This window comes from Panthera uncia (assembly GCF_023721935.1).
Source record: "Panthera uncia isolate 11264 chromosome A1 unlocalized genomic scaffold, Puncia_PCG_1.0 HiC_scaffold_17, whole genome shotgun sequence".
NCBI lineage: Eukaryota > Metazoa > Chordata > Mammalia > Carnivora > Felidae > Panthera > Panthera uncia.
The window spans coordinates 124176010-124197500 of record NW_026057577.1 but is presented as its reverse complement, the minus strand read 5'-3'; the positions used below and the strand labels follow the sequence as shown (position 1 = coordinate 124197500).

The following is a 21491-nucleotide window of genomic DNA, read 5'->3' as shown; positions in this document are numbered from 1 at the left end:
CAGCTAAGGGTGTAGGTCATAGATTCTTTAAAAGTAAGTTCTAATACCTCCAATAGTGAGAACTTTTTCAATAGCATCAGAAGCGAACCCACTGCTCTCCTTATCTTAGTAAGGATATAAGGTGAGGCTCAAAGAACACAAAAAGAAGCAGCATCAGACATTATTTAGGAGATAAACCAACCAAATCACTGCTGCCACAGAAAACAACATTCAATCTAAAATCTAATGGGACTTCACTGAATTCCCAAAAGTCTGTCAACTGATCCCAGTTTTCCTCCTTTTATAAGTTATTTAATTTTTAGTAAGTACAAATTATAAAGCAACACTAGTAGAAGCTCTCAGAAGTTACAACTTTTAAAATATACAAACCGAATAACATAAGCCATTAAATGGCTTCTCTAGAATAAACATAAACTTACAAAACATTTTTACCTTTGTCATCTATTATTTTGTTATTCAAGTATAATTAACAGTGTTCTATTAGTTTCAGATGTACAGTATGATTCAACAATTGTGTACATCTCTCAGAGCTCATCAAGACCAGTGCTCTCTTAAGCCCCTCTATCTCTTTCACCCACCACCCCTCCCCTCTGGCAACCACCAGTTTGTTCTCTGTATTTAAGAGTCTGTTTCTTTTTTTTCTATTTGTTCATTTGTTTTGTTTCTTAAAATCCACATTATGAGTGAAATCACACGGTAATTGCTTTTCTCTAACTGACTTATTTCACTTAGCATAAAACCCTCTAGGTCCATCCGTGCTGTCACAAATGGCAAGGTTTCATTTGTCATCTATTGTAGAAATTTCTTCAATTTAATTTAAAGTTGTTGCTTTCTGCCTTCTGTTTTTAGTAATCATGACTAAATTATATCACTAATTAGAGATACATTTTCTGCCTTCTTTATCACATAAAAGTATCCATTATTCATTTCCATATTGCTTCAAACTTGGTATATAGCAAAAGAAAAAAATCTTATGTATAGTGTAAGTCTTATTACTACGTTAAAATAAATATATCTACACTTTACGTTCTGTAAAGAATGTATGTTTAGGATTCCTTTGAAGAATAACTTTTACTTTTAATACTTTAAAAATTATACATTTTACCACGCTCCAAAAAAAATAAGATCCCTAGTGACTCGCATGTCACACATAGCAGGTACACAATATATTTTTACTGAATAAACTTAAAATTACATTAATCAAAATAATTATAACTGAAAAAGATTGGCCAAAGCATGCTGCTGAATCAGGCTTTGTTCTTTTCAGTACTACCTGAGTTAATGATTGGCTAAAACAGAGATATCTTCTTTAATTAAGACAAACATTTCTCATCATAATTAAACTTCTTATGAAAAGACAGGACAACGAACAGAATTCCAGAATACATGGAACTCTCAGTAAACTAGGGAATCAACTACATGATCTTCAAAGGGTCACATGGTTCTGGTAGCAGCAAAGTGGGACAGATTCATCTCTAATTTTCCACTCCTAATTCATTTACATCTAGAAAAATGCAAAGGCAAGTTCTAAATGACAATGAAGAATTAAATTAACGTTACATTATGGCAGTCATTTTACAACTGGTAACTAATGTCACACAAAAAGTTTTGAAACAAAATTCTGACAATTTAAGCCTAAATTATACTCAACACCCACAAAACAGATTTCATCAGTAATAAAATACTATTATTTTTATACTAATGAGGAACTTTATTAACCTTAATATTTGCTAATAATGGTTACAAATCTTAAACTGTCAATATACTTGACATACGATGTTGCATAAGGGATACAATTAGCACCAAGTAGTATTCCTGCCCAACATGTTTAGCATGAATCTCATCATGCATAGGAAAAAAATCATACAAATCTAAAACAAGGGATATTCTACAAACCAACTGGGTTAGACTATTCCAAAATATTAATATCATGAATGAAAAAACAGTGGTGGGACTATCATGAATGAAAAAACAGTGGTGGGACTGAGGAACTGTTCTTAATTCTAAAGGGCCATGATGGCCAATGCAATGCATAATCCTTAACTAGATCCTGGATAAAACTAAGCAAACAAATCTACCTTAAGGGACACTATTAAGATAATTAGTAGGGAAGTTGTGATATGGACTGTCTATAAAAGTTTGTAACAACTGCAAATGTATGCCTAGTATATCATTCTCTTAAACATTTATAAAGCCACCTATATGATAGATTAAAGGCCCTGCAGTAACAGGACCCAAATAACTTTTTGTTTAATCTAGGGTTTCACAAACTTTTTTGGTCATAGAACCTTCTTTCCCCTTAACACGTATTATAAATGTGTGAGAGGGTTTGGGAAATATTTCATTTAATAATTCACTTCTATTACTTCTAGCACCTTAATTATTCATAATTCTTAAGTTATAGAAATTGAATAAATATCTAAAAAATACTAAAACATTAAATTCCAAACTCAAGATCACAGGTTTAAAAGTACCTGGATGATAGACTCTCCCCAATGAAGACTTCATTTAGTGCCCTCACTGGCAAAAGCTGGGGTCCTGAAGCCTCAGGTCCTGAAGGTGATGAAAAAAATTTTTTTCAAGACAACTTGTTTAAATCTTAGAAACGTTAGGATTTCAATTTTATGAGACATTACAATATTCACACTTTTCACTATAATCCATACTTTAACATTATTAACATATAAATAAAATATCTTATTTAAAGTGTTCATAATAGGGGCGCCTGGATGGCTCAGTCAGTTCAGCATCCAGCTTCAGCTCAGGTCATGATCTCACCACTCGTGGGTTCAAGCCCCGTGTCAGCTCTGTGTTGACTGTGTGGCGTCTGCTTCAGATTCTGTCTCCCTCTGCCCCTCCCCCGCTTACTCATGCTCATTTGACTCTCTCATGCTCACTCACTCGCTCTCTCAAAAATAAATAAAACATGAAAAAACTGGGGCGCCTGGGTGGCTCAGTTGGTTAAGCATCTGACTTCAGCTCAGGTCATGATCACAGGGTCCGTGGATTTGAGCCCCGCATCAAGCTCTGTGCTGACAGCCTGGGGCCTGCTTCAGATTCTGTGTCCCCCCTCCCCTTGCAGCCCCTCCCCCGCTCACGCTCTGTCTTGTTCTGTCTCTCAAAAATAAATAAATGCGAAAAAAATTATAAAAAAATAAAAAACAAAAATATTAAAAAATAAATAAAATGTTCATAATATGAACCTCAAAGTCACCTAACATTGCTGCAATGAAGCCTCTAGCTCTCCAAAATAAGCCTTCATTCTTCTTGAAACAATTTTTCAAGACCGAGAAAATACATATTTATTCTTCTCATAAGATTTTTGTTGTCACATTTAATTTCTCTCTAAAAGCTTCAGAGGTAGAAATGATCAAGTACTTCCAGAGGAGAGCCACTTTGAAGTTAAGTGGCAAATTACACCCATGGCTCATACTGGAAACCAAATCAGTTATTATTAGAGATCAGATTTCTTTTTTTTAAATAGAAAACTTCAAGAGTGTTTCTAGCAATAGTAGTCCTGAAGGAACACTGCCACATCTCCTTTCATGACTTCTGAAAAATGTCATCTTTTTTTTCTTTTTTATTCTATAAGGCTATATGCACAGTTTATGTAATCTGCCTTGATATTTAAACCTCACTTCATCACAAAATCCTCCAAAGGATTCCCACTGCTTTCTCCATTAAAATTGCAATTGTCACCTTCAAATGGTTTCTTTTACTTCTCTTTTATCAGTCTCCCAACTGGAAATGCCAACCTCATCTTCTCAATGTCACCAAAAGCGGATTCATTGCACCCAACTCTCGCTGGGCAAGCATTGTGGAACAAGTTCCCTTCTCTGTCTCCTCCATGCTTTCTCCTAAGTCAAAGCTTGAAAGTCTACCTGGACTGTGGTAACTAGCCTCTAACAGGGTCCCCAGTGATTCCTGCCTCCAGGTATTCACATTCTTGTGTAACTCTCTGATAGCATATTAGGTTTGGTCTATGTGACCAAATAGGGTACGATACGAGTGATGGTACGACACTTCCGAGATTTGGTTTAAAAAGCCACCCTGGCTTCCTTCCACCTCAGCCTCTTTTCTCAGATCACTTGGCTTCTGGGGGGTTGAGGGGATGGGGAGAGACTTCATGAGCAGTCAAATAAAGAGGCCTACATAGTGAGGAACTAAAGCCTCCCGCTAACAGTTATGTGAGGAGCTGAGAAGCACATCTTCCAGTCCCAGATGTCTTCAAATACTGCTGTCCTGGCTGACAGCTTGATCCTCCTCCCAAAAAGACTCTAAACCAGAACTAACAAGCTAACCTGTTCCTGGAGTCTTGACCTTCACAATCTCTGAAATCATAAATATTTGTGTTTTAAGATGCTAAATTTGGGGGTGATTCATTATGCAGTAATAAATATCTAATACACACTAAACACCTCATATACTAATAAAATCTCTACCACTGTCACCAACACAACCACTGATCTAATATTCTCCTGACTTGCTACCCTATTATATTCCTGTTTATATGTTTATTAGACACTAATTACACATATCTCATTTCTTTTGGATTTAACAGTCTATGGGGGACCCAACGATGCTTTTGAATATAACAAGTTGTCATACAATGCCAAAGACCATAAGAAAACTTGTTATCTGATTAAACTGTACGATGGGCTAACGTGATCAGCTCAATCTCATAATATAGCTGAAAAAACTTGACACAAAAAGGTATATCAAAAAATTTGATATGTTTAATCAAATTCACATTAAAGATTATAAAACCTAACTTTTGAAATTGTCTTAATTTGGTACTAGATCTATCATTCTCACACATGTCAAAATTCAACAGTTTTACAAATGTAAAAAACTAAATTTTATTCTTGAAATTATTTTTTTTTTACATAAGGTAATTCCTTTTTCTTTTTAGTGTTTGTTTATTTTTGAGGGAGGGAGGGAGGGAGGGAAGGAGGATGGGAGGGAGGGAGGGAGGGAGGGAGGGAGTGAGGGAGGGAGAGAGAGAGAGAGAGAGAGAGAGAGAGAATGGGACAGAGTACAAGTGGGGGAAGGGCAGAGAGAGAGGGAGACACAGAATCCTAGGCAGGCTCCAGGCTCTGAGCTGTCAGCACAGAGGCTGACGCAGGCCTCAGACTCACAGACTGTGAGATCATGACCTGAGCCGAAGTCAGAGGCTTAACTGACTGAGCCACACAGGCACCCCTACGTAAGGTAATTCTTAATGGAATTTGTTTTACATCTCCCCACAGGTTTTCTGCAAATGCCAAACTAACAGTAGGTACTCACTAAATATTACTAATAAATCTGATTTCTCACCAAACTGTAACCATGTATTTTATATAGTATTGACTTTCTGCCTCTATTCCCATTTCTCCCTATCCAAATTTTCCTTTCCATTTTGCACTTTTATTGTGTGTACTTGCTGAATTTCACCTAGAACCCTTTGTCAAACAAGAAAATTAAGATTGCTTCAGGTCTCATTAATCATCTTAATTCTGCCTATATTTTCTTTCATGCTAATTGACTACTACCAAACATTACCTAACCAATGAAACTGTACATTTATAACTTAATTCAATAGGACATGTAAAGGACAATTAACAATTTTCTATCCAAAACAATGGATTACAAAATTAATTATAATTTGTATTTTTAAATATAGAATTGTTATACTAGTAACAGGGACCACTACATGTACAATTCTCTTTCACCACCATGCTGCTATACTATGTTTCCAGGTTTACTTGCAGTGGGTACACCCATGAGACTAGTAATGGCCAATGAAATATGAGGAAAAGTAGTGATAAAGCCTGGCTCCTAAAACCTGCCTTAAGATACTCTATGCTCTTTCTTCTTTCCACAAGCTACAGAGGATCCAATAGAAAACTCAGAGGCCTTAGAAGATGGTAGGAGGCACTGTTTGGAAGTTCTTCAACACCCAGTTGACAGTGACATGAAATAGAAATAAACTTTCAATATGTTAAGCCACTGAGAATCTGGGATTATTTATCAAATCAATTCACCTATACAAATTAATACAACTAGACTTGCAAATAAAGCTACTAATTTATGAGATGAAAATTTTTAAAAATAATAATATACCAACCCTACCTTCCCTTGAACATATCCTTTAACAACTTGTACATAAATACAATCCAATAAAGGATAGATTTTTCTTAAGCTGAAAAGTTAAACAAACATACACAATACTAGAATTTTTTTTTTTTTCTCTGTAATCTTTGGTTCTAAATTAGAAAGATAGGGGAGCCCGGGTGGCTCAGTCAGTTGAGCATCTGACTCTTGATTTTGGTTCAGGTCATGAACCCAGGGTCATGAAATCAAGCCTGGCATAGAGCTCTGTGCTGAGTGTGGAGCTTGCTTAGGATTCTGTCTCTCTCTCTCTCTCTCTCTCTCTCTCTCTCTTTCTCTCTCTCGCTCTCACTCTCTCTCTCTCTCTCTCTCGCTCTCCCTCTGCCCCTCTTCTCCATTCATGCTCTCTCTAAAAAAATTTTTTTTTAATTTACAACAGACAACATGGATGGAACTAGAGGGTATTATGCTAAGCGAAATAAGTCAGTGAAAGAAAGACAGGTATATGATTTCACTCATGTGGCATTTGAGAAACTCGACAGATGAACATATGGGATGGGAAGGAAAAATAAGATATAAACAGAGAGGGAGGCAAACCATAAGAGACTCTAAAATACACAGAAAAAACTGAGGGTTGCTGGATGGGAGGTGGGTAGGGGGACGGGTTAAATGGGTGATTGGCATTAAAGAGGGCACTTTTTGGCATGAGCACTGGGTATCCTATGTAAGAGATGAATCACTGAGTTCTACTCCTGAAGCCAAGACTATACTGATGTTAACTAATTTGAATTTAAATTAAAAAAAAATTAAAACACATAAATATAAATATATTATTAGAAAGCTAAATCCAGGATAAAACATGGTAGCATATTTATACTCTCAAATCTACTCCAATATTTCAAAATTCCTAACGGCAGCCTCCTAAGAAATGTTCCCTACCAACTTGCTAAGAATTTAAATAGAAAAAAATGAGATACAATTTGAAATCTTCCTAAATTTTTTCTCATAAAGCTATAAAAATAACAAAACTCACAAAAAAGCCCTCTAAAATAGTGCCTAGGCACAGTTAAATATCATATAATTGCTTCTAACAAAAATAATTATTACAATAAGCATAGTAATTTCCAGTGTTGCTATTGAGAATTCTGAAACTATTCTGATTCCAGATTCTTTATATATAAAATAACCTACTTCAGCCACAATCACCACCACCACTTCCTCTCTGGAAGCTTTCAGGAGCTTTGTTTCATCCCTAATATTCTGACATACCTTGGTTTGAAATCTGTTACCATTACTTGTGAGTCCTTTCAATTCAAAGAATGGTGCCTACATTTTGAGAAATTCTCTTGTGTTTTTTTTATTTTGAACATTTTCTCTTCTTTTTCTAGAAAAACATTAATCAGATGTGAACATCCTGGATGTTAGTTAATAACTATGTGATTTTGTTTCTATATATATTTAGTTTTACAAACTAAACAGTAAATCTGAGACAGGAATCTGAGCAATGAATCTCTGAATATCAATCTATAGCTTTCCTATAATGTAGTTGGTGAATTTCAGAGCCAAATCTTAAACATCTCTAGTGGTAGCAATAACTTCTTTTGGTGAGGGATAAAGTAAAACTTTTAGTTAAAAATTTAAATCTTACTGCAGTCTTTGAAAAACAGTAATAGGAATCCATATGCATATGATTGGGTGGGGGGGAGCATCTTTAAAACATGACATGAACACATAGTTTAAGAATATCCTAACCTATATAAACCTATACATCACCATGGGGGTGCCTTGGGGGCTCAATTGGTTACACATCCCACTCTTGATTTTGGCTCAGGTCACAATCTCATGGTTTTGTGAGTTCAAGCCCTGTGCTGGGCTCTGTGTGCTGATGCTGGAAGCCTGCTTGGGAGTCTCCTTCTCTTCGCCCCTCTCCTGCTCGCACTCTGTCTCCCTCTCTCAAAATAAATAAATAAACTGAAAAATAAAAAGCTTTAAATCACCGGGGCGCCTGGGTGGCGCAGTCAGTTAAGCGTCCGACTTCAGCCAGGTCACGATCTCGCGGTCCGTGAGTTCGAGCCCCGCGTCAGGCTCTGGGCTGATGGCTCGGAGCCTGGAGCCTGTTTCTGATTCTGTGTCTCCCTCTCTCTCTGCCCCTCCCCTGTTCATGCTCTGTCTCTCTCTGTCCCAAAAATAAAATAAAAAACGTTGAAAAAAAAAAAATTTAAAAAAAAATAAAAAAATAAAAAAAAATAAAAAAAAGCTTTAAATCACCATGAAAAACTCTGAGAACAATGACCATAAATAAACATCAGGTACCACGACAAGACAGAGACAAAACAGATATTTAAAGGTAGCTTTTCCTGGTAAGTTTAGCCAAGAAATGAAACACAGGACAAAAAAATATCTTTTCCTGGAGTCCGTAGATATCTAGTATATCTCTTGGGATCTTCTTGTATCATAAAAATCTTATAGTTACTGGAAAAAGTGGGAAAATATGGTTAAATTATAACCCACAAATTAACTCACAACTGAGAATTCACCTGAACACTCATAACAAAAAACTGCATATCACCTTATGCTAATATTCTCTTAGCAGTTTACAGAGATTGAAACACAAATCTTAAGGCTAACATGCAAAATTTCTCAACAAAAAGGTTTTAAATCAATGAGCATAACTGTGGTGAATACATTTAAATACAACTATACAAGTGTATAATTATGATGAAATCTACATACTAGCTCGTTTTATTTCTACTGCTTTCTTTTTCCTTTTTGACATTTCAAAGATTAAGGCCAAGAATCTGTCCTTAAATATCAACTATTCTCTTAGACATTTATAATCCTTCCATAATCAACAAGTTTTCAATCCTAGATAACATTTCTTCTGGAAATATGCTTACTTCTTATTTCAGTATCTAGTCATTAAATTTTACACCTGAAGTAGTTCACTGTTATTTTCTTAAGTATGGTCAGTGGCACTAAAATCCTCAAATAATTATAGATTATTACTTCTAGAAATTAGAAATCAAAGGAACTCTAAGTTAAATATTGCTCCAAACACATCTAATTCCCAATCCACCTACTTTCATCATGAACTCTTTCAATGTTGAAGGCTCTGCTATGTTGATTCAAACTCAGCTGCTGTTCGTGAAGGTCCACGGGAACAGGGTTTATGCCAGTCCCTTCAAGGTACAATCTGATTCGTTGCCTCCATAACCACCTTAGAAGAGTGAAGGAAAATCAAATTAATTTAAGATAGAATAAAGTATTTTTAGAATTAGATATAATTTCACCAAATTAAAAAAATAAAAATATTAAAAAACTAGTTATCCCATGAACAAATTATACCAGAAACATCCAAAACCCACAGGTTCCTACTCAAAGACAAATTTAGAGATTAGGTCTCTCAATTATAACAGAAATATCTAATGTATTTATATAGAATCTCACACATAACTGAATTAAAGCCAAATTCTTTATCATATATCCATTAAATCTAAGATACTGAGTTAGATATAGTTGCATTTTGCTCATACAAAAACATAACATGAAGAAAAGAAAGCACTCTGAAATTAAAATAATACTGTGTTCTGGTGGTCAGATTAGACAAAATTCCCTCCCCTAAAATTCTGTAATGATGATTTTCTTTAATAATAAAAAAGAAATCAATGACAAACATTATAACATTTAAGATTATACCTAAAACTTAAACATTTTTGATAAAAGGAAAAAAAATCAGGTAAAATTAATTTCAAAACCAAAAACTGATGTGTCAAAAAGTTAGTGGGACAGATTCTGCTAGATTAGCATATAAAAATATACTCCCATTTGGTAGCTATAAACTGGTCATCTGTAGAGGTGCCAAACTTCTGAAATCAATAGAAACTGGAATCATTATTAATGATTCCACAAGTCAAGAAGACTTAATACAATTTCACAAAAAACAGAGAAAAAGCTTTCTCCAACAATAAAAATCTAGTCTAAATCAGGAAATAAAAAAGTAGTCCAACTTGGCTCACTCTACTATCATCACCAACCCCATCTCAGCTCCTCCCCCCATCCTTCTTTTTTCAGGACAGCCTGGCCTCCGAACACAGTAAGTGAAAAAAAATATGAAAAAACATCCCCCTGCTTAAGATACACTTAATATATAAAATAAAGACATCAGGAACCTTCAGCATAGTGGAGTAAATCCAACCCTCAGCCATTCCGGATGGGAGATGAGGATAAAAAATATAAAATCTCAGAATTTGAACACTTAATTTTAGCCAACAGTTTTAACTATCTTTCTACCAAACTGCTAAGAACACAGAACCAGTTTTAAAAAGTGGAAATGTGGCCTCTATCTCACTGATGGAGAAAACCCCTCCACATGCAATTATGTTACAGGCCAAGGGCACTTGTCAGGGTTTCTGGACAGTTCCACCTGGACTAGAAGAAAGTAAGGTAGAGATGTTTGTGACTCAGCTAGTTTATTACTTTTTATGGCTACTGTTGTAACTATGGACTAAGCCAAATATTATCTAACTTGTACTGTTCAATAGCATTTTTAATAGCACATATTTATTAAGATTATTTGTAAAACAACTGTAAGAAATTCCTACCTGAACTCACCACAATAGAACTTCTGTAAGGCTTCTGGAAAGGAATGTGTATATCGAACAGGAAGACATAAATGGCCCTCAGACCTTTATTTTAAGAGATTTGGAGTGGTGTAAAGGGAAGAAAGAGGAAAAAAAAATTTAATTCAAAAGGTATCACTAAGCTATAAAAATCAGACATAAAATTTTGTAAATTTTTATTCTATACTTCATTTTTTTGCTACAAAGTTTTCTGTATTTTCAATAAGACAGAAAGACCAAACAGAAAGACCAGAGTGATTTTACATACAGCTTTATTGCCATGATACACAAAACTACTTAAGTTTCCACATTACAGTGAAACTAAAAAATAACAGCAAATGTGCCACTGATTGATTTCCCTATAAAATTATCTGATGGTATAGTGACATTTGCATCCTACTTTTATAATATTTATCTATTAACTTTAGGCAAGTCATTTTAGCATCAGCTTCCTCATCTCTAAAAGGGTGATAGAACCACCAATCTCAAAAGGTTATTCTGAGGAATCAAACTATTTATGGTTCAAAAGTGAACCATAAATCTTTTAAATGTCATTTAAGATATTCCAAGTCATAAAGAGAAATCATAAAGCTTAATCCAATGCAATCCTTCATTTATTAAAAAAATATAGAAGAATTAACTCCTTTTCAAGGAGTTAAAAGCTTGATGTATGGGGCGCCTGGGTGGCTCAGTTGGTTGAGTGTCTGACTGTGGCTCAGGTCATGATCTTGTGGTTCATGAGTTCGAGTCCTATGTCAGACTCTGTGCTGACAGCTCGGAGCCTAGAGACTACTTTAGATTCTATGTCTCCCTCTCTCTTTGTCCCTCTCCCACTCTCACTCTTTCTCTCAAAAATAAACATTAAAAACAAAGAGCTTGATGCAGAAGACAATTTTTTTAAAAAAAATTGCAAATTACAAAGTGTTAAGATTGCCTATAGTTGTTATAGAAAGATGAGATAATATGGCACCTAACATGAGAAAAGGTGTCCAGAAAGCTCAATCATCATTACATGATGCGTTGATCTTGAAGGAAATATTGAGAGTAGGCTTTGCAAAACAAACTCTTCATAATAACTACATTAAGTGTGAAGAGCAGAGAAAAACCTTTTTACAAAGTTGTGACTAGTCAATTTCTTTATCTGAGTGGATCAACACTGAAATTAAGACACTTAGGCAAGGCCTAAGTGTTTTAATTTCTATACTCCCTGCAACACTTTACATAGTGCTAAGTATATAAAAGGTATCAACAGTCATTTGATAGAACAATACCAGCTAGGGTCAACTGGAGGTCTAAAACATCCTAGAGAGAACAATCTCTCATGAGGTTATAGTCAGATATCAGCTAGGGCTGTGAGCATCTGAAGGCCTGACTTGGCCTGAACAATTCATTTTCAGTGTGGCTCACTCACAGGGCTGGCAAATTGTGTGAGCTATTAGCAAGACACCTCAATTCTTCTGCACGTGAGCCTTTCCATAGGGCTGCTTGACTATCTTCACATCATGCTGGCTGACTTACCCCAGAATGTACAATCCAAAAGACCAAAACAGAAGCTGGAATACCATTTATGACCTGGCCTTGGAATCTACACACTGTCATACCATATTCCATAGGCCAGTCCTGATTGAATACAGAAGGGGAGAGGTAACCACATAAAGGTGTAAATGCTAGGCAGCTATCTTGTAGGCCAGCTACTACATGTCGTATACCCTATTTTAATTATTAAGCATTCAAATGTCATTATTATTTAAAAGTTCAGTAGACAATTGCAGAATACAAATGAGACAAACCGGTTATATATTTAATTTACATGTGAGTGACCATGTGAATGAACCATCTTAGAAGGGTATCTCCGAGCCCAAGTCAAGCCTCCCAAGTGCCTGCAGCCCCACCTGACATGTAACTATAACCTTATGAGGAGAGATCTCAAGCCAAACCACCCATCCAAGCCACTCCTGAATTCCAGATACACAGAAACCAGGAGAGATAATAAATGATTTTTACTACTTAAGCCTTTAAGTTCTGGTTTGATTTGTTATGCAGCATTTGATAACTAATAGAGGAAAGGAAATTTAAGTTGAATATTAACTTCTAGGATTAAGGCTTGTGAGTCACCACAGTGCTTAAGAAAAAGAAGTCAGGCAACCTGAATTACCGAACAAGCTAGGAGGCTTAATACATTTCTGGCCTGTAGACAAGAAGAGAACCCAAAGGACTTCTAAAGCCTATTATTCTAGGTAGAAATTAGAGAAGCAGTAGTGTCTGTTTACCAGTTTCAAAATCTCCACAAGCGTATGACTATTAAGCCAGGTTTTTAAAGGAAAATATGTCTCAACAAACTGTATGAAATGTGACCACTAAAGAATCTCTTAACGATATAAAAATATGCCATAAGAATTTCTAAAATATACATGCATCAACACTGAAAGCAGTCAAAAAAATATTTACTGAACCAATGATCTCAATAACTTATGCTCAAGAAATTTTTACTCAGGTTGGGGTCCTAGCCCTATTCCCTAAAAGCATTTAATTAATCATTCAGTTCAAAGGTTTACTGTCTATGGACTACGTATAATACTATAAAAGCAATAGAAAAATTAAAATACAAAGTCCTATGCTCAAGAAATGTATAGTCTAATGGAGGAGACAAACAACCAAGCAGAAAACGATATGAAAGGATAAGCAATCTCTACAGGGAATTATAGTCAGAGCCCACAAGATGCACCAGAGTCATGAATGAACAATTATACAACTACACAACTCAGTATGTGGTATAAGGGCATTCTGGACAAAAGTGCATATATAGACATGAAAAGAATATGGGCCTTTTGGAGCACTCTTTCACTTATTCTTTCAAATCCTACTGTCTTAAATATCAACAAAGCTCCTCACCAGAGGAAAAGCCTCCACCCATGGTGTCAGCAGACGCTCAGATCGAACATTTGCACTTAAGAACGGCCGTCAGAGTGGGCAGTAGAGGAACTGGTGAGGATGGTCAAAGGTATAAACTTCCACTTATAAGACCGTAAATACTGGGGATGTAATGGACAACAGGATGACTATAGTTAACACTGCTGTATAGTATATCTGAAATTTATTAAAAGAGTAGCTCCTAAGAGTTATCACAAAAAAAAGCCCTTTTTTTCATGTCTATATGAGATAAGTAAATTTACTGTAGCAATCATTTCACATTATGTATAAGTCATTATGCGTTACACCTTAAATTTATGCAGTCTGCATGTCAATTATATCTCAACAAAACTGGGAGAAAAGATGCGATTCAAAAAAAAAAGAAACAGCCTTAGGAAGAATCCTAGGCTGTTCCTAGAGGTGTTGTTTTTGTTGTTGTTTTGTTTTTTACTGAAGAGCATACAGTAAATGAGGATAGATTAAACTAAAAAGCAAACAGGCAACAGATGGTGAAAGATCATACTATTATACTAAGGAATTTGCAATGTATCCTAAAAGTCATGGGAAAGCCTAAAAGATTCTAATTTAGGAGTGGATACACTATTTGTACTTTGGAGTAACATGAAGACAAAGTGTAATGGATGGGTTGGAAAGAGCAAGACTGGGAACTACTGTGGTAATTTAAACAACAAACGCCTACACGGTGTTCATTACCAGTGATGATGGCAAGAGATGGGCTCAAAGGTAAGATCCCAAGAACTCAGAATTAGATCCACAGACCAGTGTGGTAAGGTGGGGATGGGGTGGGGGGGGGGGGGGGGGGGGGGTGGATGAGGGACAGGTGGTCACAGCTTTAGCACAGGTTATGACTCCATTCATCAAGTATGGTAGGGGAGGGCAAAGGAGATAGGTTCATTTGCAGGCATGTTACTTTTTTTTTTTTTTTTTTTTTTTTTTTTTTTTTCTTCAAGTAGGCTCCATGCCCAATGTGAGGCTTAAACTCACAACTCTGAGATTAAGACTCACATGGGGCACCTGGGTGGGTCAGTTGGTTAAGTACCCGACTCTTGATTTCAGCTCAGGTCATGATCACACCGTTCATGAGTTCGAGCCCCATGTCAGACTCCACACTGATGGTGCGGAGCCTGCTCAGGATTCTCTGTCTCCCTCTCTTTCCCTTCCTCCTTCCCTCTCTTTCTTTCTGTCTCTCTCTCTCTCTCTCTCAAAGATAAACATTAAAAAAAAAAAAAAAAGCCACATGCTCTATGGACTGAGCCAGCCAGGCGCTCAGACATGTTACATTTTTAATGCCAATGGATACATTCAAGTAGAGGGTAGAATGGCTCAAATAAGAGAAAAATAACAGGAGAAAAGGACAAAGAATAATCAGGAACCAGAAAACGTAGAGTCTTACATATCACAGCGAAGGAGACCAACTGTTCCAGTTTGCCTGGGACTGACAATTTTCCCAGGACATAGAACTTTTGGTGCTAAAACTAGAAAAGTCCTTGGCAAACCAGGATGAGTTGGTCACCCTAGCCAGAATAAAGAATTAGATTGTACTCTGAGTTAGATAAGGGAGCCACCATAAGATTTGGAGCAGAGAAGTCACTCTGGCTGCAGTGGGAAGAGAATATAAATACGGGTAAGAGTGGAAACAAGATCAATGTTAGATATAAATATTTTGGAGTCCACGATCTAAGTTCAACCAGAGATATTAATCAGCTATTCTGGAGACATTATAAAGAGTGAAAGAGAGGGGCGCCTGGGTGGCTCAGTCAGTTGAGTGTCCAAATTCAGTTCATGGTCTCACAGTGAGTTTGAGCCCCAGGTCGGGCTCTGTGATGACAGCTCAGAGCCTGGAGCCTGCTTCGGATTCTGTGTCTCCTTCTCTCTCTGCCCCTCCCCCACTTGTACTCTGTCTCTATCAAAAATTAAAATAAAAAAAAAAAAAAAAAAAGGAGTGAGAGAAAGATGGCCCAGAGGGTAATATATAAAAACACCACTATTTAAGCAGTGACTAAAATATAACATCCTTCAAAAGACACAAAGTAGTAGCCATCAGGATAGGAAGAAGGGGCAGGGGGGGAATGGCGGTCATAAGTGCCAAAGAAGTACAGATGCGTTAAAGGAGAAGTCAGCACCAAAAATTTCCCAGAAATCAAGTGAGACAAGGACTAAAATGTCCAGTAAGTTCAATAACCAGGACATCACTAGTAAGACAAAAAGAATGTCAATGAACTGGTGGGAGCAAATCCAGAAAAGCCAGCAAAGGTTTAAAAACAACTAAAGTAAGTAAGTGGAGATACCAAGCTTGGGGGTAAAGAGGAAGAAAAAGAATAATAATCAAGAGAAAGGCACAGGGTAAAGAATTTATTAAATTTTCTTAAAAGATGACAGTCTTGAGCAAGGTTTTAGCCTAAGAGGAACCATGTGCAAAGGGAGAAAAGGAAAGAAAGGGAACAGAACAAGGTTTTTATTTTAAGCCAGGGAAAAGGTAAAGAAGTTCTTATCCAATGACTTCCATTTCCTCTATCAGGTAAAGGAGAAGGCTAATGCTGAAGGAGGAAGGGTAGGGAAAGCAGGGAATATATACAAGTTAAATAGCCTTGAAGAAGCTACCACACAGAATGGGGAAGAGAGAGGACCTGAGCCACACAGAAAATTTTGGGTCCAGTTCTAAGTGCTAGAAACTACAAATTGGAAGTAAGTTGGGGCGCAAACTAGGCCACGAAGCTTAAGTTTCTATTTTTTTACCCAGATGGCCTCAGCAGTGCTGATGGAGGAATAAAAAGGATGATCGACAGAGGTAGGATTGAGCAGAAAGACAATGGTACAAAATGTCTACGAAATTTGTCAAGCAAGTGAATGAAGTTAGGGAAAATTAATTGAAGAAAATAGAGGGGTTCAATGCACTGAAAACCAAAGGGCAGACTTAGCAGAATTGAGGGAATAAGGCTGCTATTAAATATAGGAGACTGTGGTCAGAGTGGAATTAAGATTTGCGAGATGCGGCAATTCTAGATGATCATCAAGTCCAGGTATGGTCATGCTGTGGGTGGCTGGAAGAGAATGATGCTAAATGTCAGTGAAGCTGAGGAAAGAAAAAAAGAAGTGATGACAGGGTTTGGTCTCTTCATTAAATTGATGAAGTCACCCAGAAAATCAGTGGAGATATAACCAGGAATGGAGATGAGAGACATAAGAAAGGTAGAAGATGGGACATTAACTCATCCCTCTTTCAGCAATACTGAAGGACACCAATACTCACCTAGGTCAAGGGCTCAGGTCTATCCTGCCACAGATCCTACTCCCAGACTACCTGGGAAGTCAAATGTGAGGACCTGTCCATCCCATATCATAAATTTTCTACCACCAATGGCAGCTAAATGCATATATATTTCTCATGCCTGAGCTATAAGCAAGAGCTAGATCCTTGGAAACAACTTGTACTAAAGAATAAAAATTGTACTAAAAGTAGAAATGAATTCTACGTGCCTGAATTTCATCTCTAAAATGTTTTTGGAACATGGTTCTAATATTCATGATAACCAGGAACAATGATGCTTTCACTTAAACATCATGCACCACAGTAAACTCTCTGCAGCAACAGAGCACAGCAATGTGACTACGGTAGAGGAAATAAAGACCTTCCAAAATTTAAGATTTATCAGAAATAGATACTAAGCAGAGCAAAGTATAACTGTATGTACAACACACACACACACACACACACACACACACACACACACAGCAAATAAAGAGAATGTGTTTTTCCTTACCGTTCTGGATCAGTGTTTACTCCAATAACTGGTTTAAGTCTGTCCAAGACTTTACTTGCCGCCAGAAGCATCGTGCCATCACCTACATAACCAGATTTGTTACAAAACTAGTTTTTAACATCATTCTGAACACAAGTACTTTTATTTTAACAATCTCACTCCCACCCCATCCTGTTGACCACCAGAGGCCTCTCCACTGCCTTTCTACCCACCAGCCCTAACCCAGGATTTCTCAACAGTGGCAAGACTGACATTTTAGGCCAGATAATTCTTTGTTGTGGGGGGCTGTCCTGTGCATAACAGGATGTTCAGCAGTATCCATGGCCTCTACATGCTAGATGCCCAGTAGTAGCCTCCAGTTGGGAACTACTGCTCTAATCCTATCACTTCTATTAGCCAATTCTTTTTCTTTCTGTCATAACATCAATCCAAACTCATAAAATATTTTAATGAGAATATATCTAACAAAGTGTCCGGTGTAGATTTTTCTAACAAATGCTATCAATTTAAAGCTTTAGAAAGAATGTTCACTAACTTAATAATAAAGCTCAGGAAAAAATAGGTATAAGTATATGAGAGTCAGAGTGGGATGAAATTTAATCCTGTTAAACTCTTAAATAATTTCAACTTTTTTTTAAGACTAGTATAACTAAACCAAAATACAGTTACAACTCATTCTTTGAATCATATTTGAAGTTAAATATACCTTTAATATACATGGAACCTCACAATAACATCATTCATTCACTAAAAAAGCAAAATGTTACATATAGCAGATCTTTTTAAATCTTATCCTAAAAATCTAAAAATGCATCTTGTGGTAGGATTCTGAAGCCTTCAATACAGCTAGACTACAGGGTATCTGGAAATGTATATTAAAGAGCATTTCTGTATTCCAATCTTTCCCTCTGTAAAACTATTACCTCCTGCAGCTATGACAGCGTCTGCCCATCGAACAATTTCTTCATCATATTCTCTCCTCTTTACTAGGCGAACCTCAATTCCCTCATTCCTAAGATAAGAAAGTAAACGTTACATAAAATTTCCACTAATAATTTAAAGGATGTTTTCTGAGAGGCAAATTATTACAATGATGTAAAATAAACTTGTTTTATAAACAAATTTATGTTTAGCTTTGCAAGCTTAGCTTCATTTTAATTACAACAGCCAATTAACTATGGTAAGTCAAGATGCACAAGAGTAAACTGAAAGTTAACAATGATCCCAAATCTTTTACATGCTTTAAAAACATGTTGTTACAGTCCCTGACAAATAGCAATATTGATAAATGAGAATTTCAATTCATTTTCTCTATTCCTGATGCTAAAATTCATTAATACAAAAATGTCCTAGAAGAGTCACATCTTGAGAGACTTTTAATTATAAAACAAAATAGTCATTACTTTAAATCCAAAATATTCATTCAGTTGTCAGACACTGAAACCGTAACTAAAATACTTTCTACTTTGCATGTTCTCACACTGATTCTCTTATATAAACTTATTCACTGACTGCATTAATTGAATTAACTGAAGTTTCTATGATATTCAGACATTCAAATAATATTTTAATGAACACCCATATAATCTAGTATTGTTTAAAAAAACATTACATATACAGTTCAAGCATAATGTATACAGAATTGTCTCTGTGGAAAAGGCACTTCTCAGACCAAATATTAACTGAAAATCTGTGAAATTTTCAGAGTACAAAAATTTCCTTAGAAACACTACAATGTCAACTCCATTAACCACGATATAATTTTCTGAAAATTATTTTATAACGGAAATCTTTACTAAAAATCGCAGGATCATCTTCTAGTAAAAATAAAAATTAAAAGTCCTGAATACAAAAGCCCATCCAAGATCCAATCCCAATGACTCACCGTAAACTATCTAGAATATGCTCTACATTTTTGGTGTGAATATGATGCCGTTCAAGCAGTCCACTGTAGCTAGAGCCTTTCAATGCAAGCTATATCAAAATAAAACAAATTCTGTCTTATTACATGTCATATAGTACACAGTAGAATATCTCTCTTTAAAAAACCCTATGTAAAAACAGAAAGATTTTTTTTTTTAAAGGTATATTTGTAGGACTACAAGTTTAAACTGAACTAGAAAGCCTGGCTTCAGAAAATTATAATTTGGTTTCAATACCAAATACAGCATTAAGTTTCCTGAATCACGTAGTTAACAAGATCTCAAAATTTGCCTATTTGGGGCACCTGAGTGGTTCAGTCGGTTGAGCGTCCGACTTCAACACAGGTCACGATCTCACAGTTTGTGAGTTCAAGCCCCGTATTGGGCTCTGTGTTGACAGCTCGGAGCCTGGAGCCTGCTTAGGATTCTGTGTCTCCCTCTCTCTCTGCCCCAACCCACTCGTGCTCTCTCTCTCTGTCTGTCTCAAAAATAAATAAGCATTAAAAAATTTTTTTTTGCTTACTTTACAACTAATTTTTTAAATGGATTTTTAACACATTGCATACGGCTACTCGAAGACCAAAGATAAACTAATCTTCTAATATTTTAGAAGGCAGTTAGATGACCTTTACTCCACTTGGATTTGCAGCTCTCTTCTGTTCAGATTTATGAACTCTATTTGGAATTTCCCCCACACAATCCAAACAAAGGACTGGTTAGCTCACTGAAATTGGATAACATTTAGATATAAAGACATATATCATTCAAGAATTATCTTTCCTAGTCCATTGGAGTGACATTTTATAATGTTACTACCGTACCATTAATATTCTCCTTTTAAAGTATATGTCTTCTAAATAAAATAAAAGTAAATAAAATGTTGAGAGAGAAGTTTAGAAATATCTTCAATGAACATCCATTTAATCAAGTAGGAAATTTGTCCAGTAGAGTGAATGCCAGAATTAAAAAGCATATTGTGGGGCATCTGAGTGTCTCAGTCAGTTAAGCATCCGATGTCAGCTCAGGTCATGATCTCGTGGTTAGTGGGTTCAAGTCCCACGTCAGGGTCTGTGCCAACAGCTCGCGGCCTGGAGCCTGCTTCAGATTCTGTGTCTCCCCCTCTCTCTGCCCCTGCCCCACTCACACTCTCTCTCAAAAATAAACATTAAATAATAAGCATTAAAAATATAATAAACAAGCAAAAAGAGTTTCTCCTACAAAATTTCCAAAAGCGAACATCACTTCTGCCCAAGTAGCCTGAAAGTTAAAATACAACAAAGCATGAACGGAAAAATGGATTCTAAACCAACAAAAATTTGTCCACATTAAAGTTAGATGTGATAGGTCATTTCCTAAATGATCCAACTGCTTTTATTAAAGTATCATAGATATTTTTACTTGACCTAAACTGAGTTTATTACAAAACAAATTTTTAACTTATTTTACAGTCAGCTGAATGTTACTACTTTGTACTCTCTGTGATAAGTCACAGGAAAGCTCAGTAAGGGAAGGAAATAGTCTTCAAATTTAACGCATAAGAAATACACAAGCTTTTTGAGACAATGACCTGTTTGGTATGTAAACTCACAGGCAGAATTGAAGCACTCTTAAAAAGAGTACCCACTTAACTAAATGGTACACTGTTAACTCAAAACTGCCTTACACTGATGAGAAACACCTAGTCAACAGCTGGAAAGTAAACTATTCCACTTAGCGTGATCAGGCCTGGTACAGTGAACCCTAAATACTTCTCCAGCTATATTTGGCATTTATCTTAGATCATTTCAGTTTCACTTAGCCTTTCTCCCAGGCACTCACCTTTACTTTCCCCATAATTCTCTTCCTACTTCTGCCTTCCTCTTTTTATCCTGTTTACCCATTCCCTCATACGTTGGGATTGCTCAAGGTTCCATCCCTGACTTTCTTACCTGCTCCCACTTCGTGTTCTTGGAGTTACCTCCCTGCTGCAGGACTTGATGGCCCAAGTATACACTGGCAACTATGAAATATACACTGTTAGCTCACATCTTTCCTTTAAGCTTTCGGCTCAAATTTTCAACGTGAGCATTTATACTCCCCCATTGGTAGATCAGGTACCTTTCCCCACAACCATCTAAATCTGATTACATATTCCTCCTTCTTAAAAATTTTTTTTTCAACGTTTTTTT

General features: G+C 36.2%; 1 protein-coding gene across 3 annotated transcripts in view; it reads right to left on the bottom strand.

Annotated features, from left to right (window-relative positions):
• The window catches only part of NADK2 (NAD kinase 2, mitochondrial), a 49475-nt gene that overhangs the window by 18279 nt on the left and 9705 nt on the right, over positions 1 to 21491 (bottom strand). For 2 of the 3 annotated variants that reach the window (XM_049648162.1, XM_049648163.1), the window contains exons 2-7: positions 19287 to 19375; positions 18325 to 18413; positions 17402 to 17483; positions 10692 to 10775; positions 9171 to 9307; positions 2475 to 2553 (exon numbers count right to left, since the gene is read on the bottom strand). In XM_049648162.1, coding sequence (XP_049504119.1) covers positions 2475 to 2553; positions 9171 to 9307; positions 10692 to 10775; positions 17402 to 17483; positions 18325 to 18413; positions 19287 to 19375 — 560 coding nt within the window. Of the gene's footprint in view, positions 1 to 2474; positions 2554 to 9170; positions 9308 to 10691; positions 10776 to 17401; positions 17484 to 18324; positions 18414 to 19286; positions 19376 to 21251; positions 21332 to 21491 lie in introns of those variants that run through there. The other variant, XM_049648164.1, reaches the window with a different exon arrangement.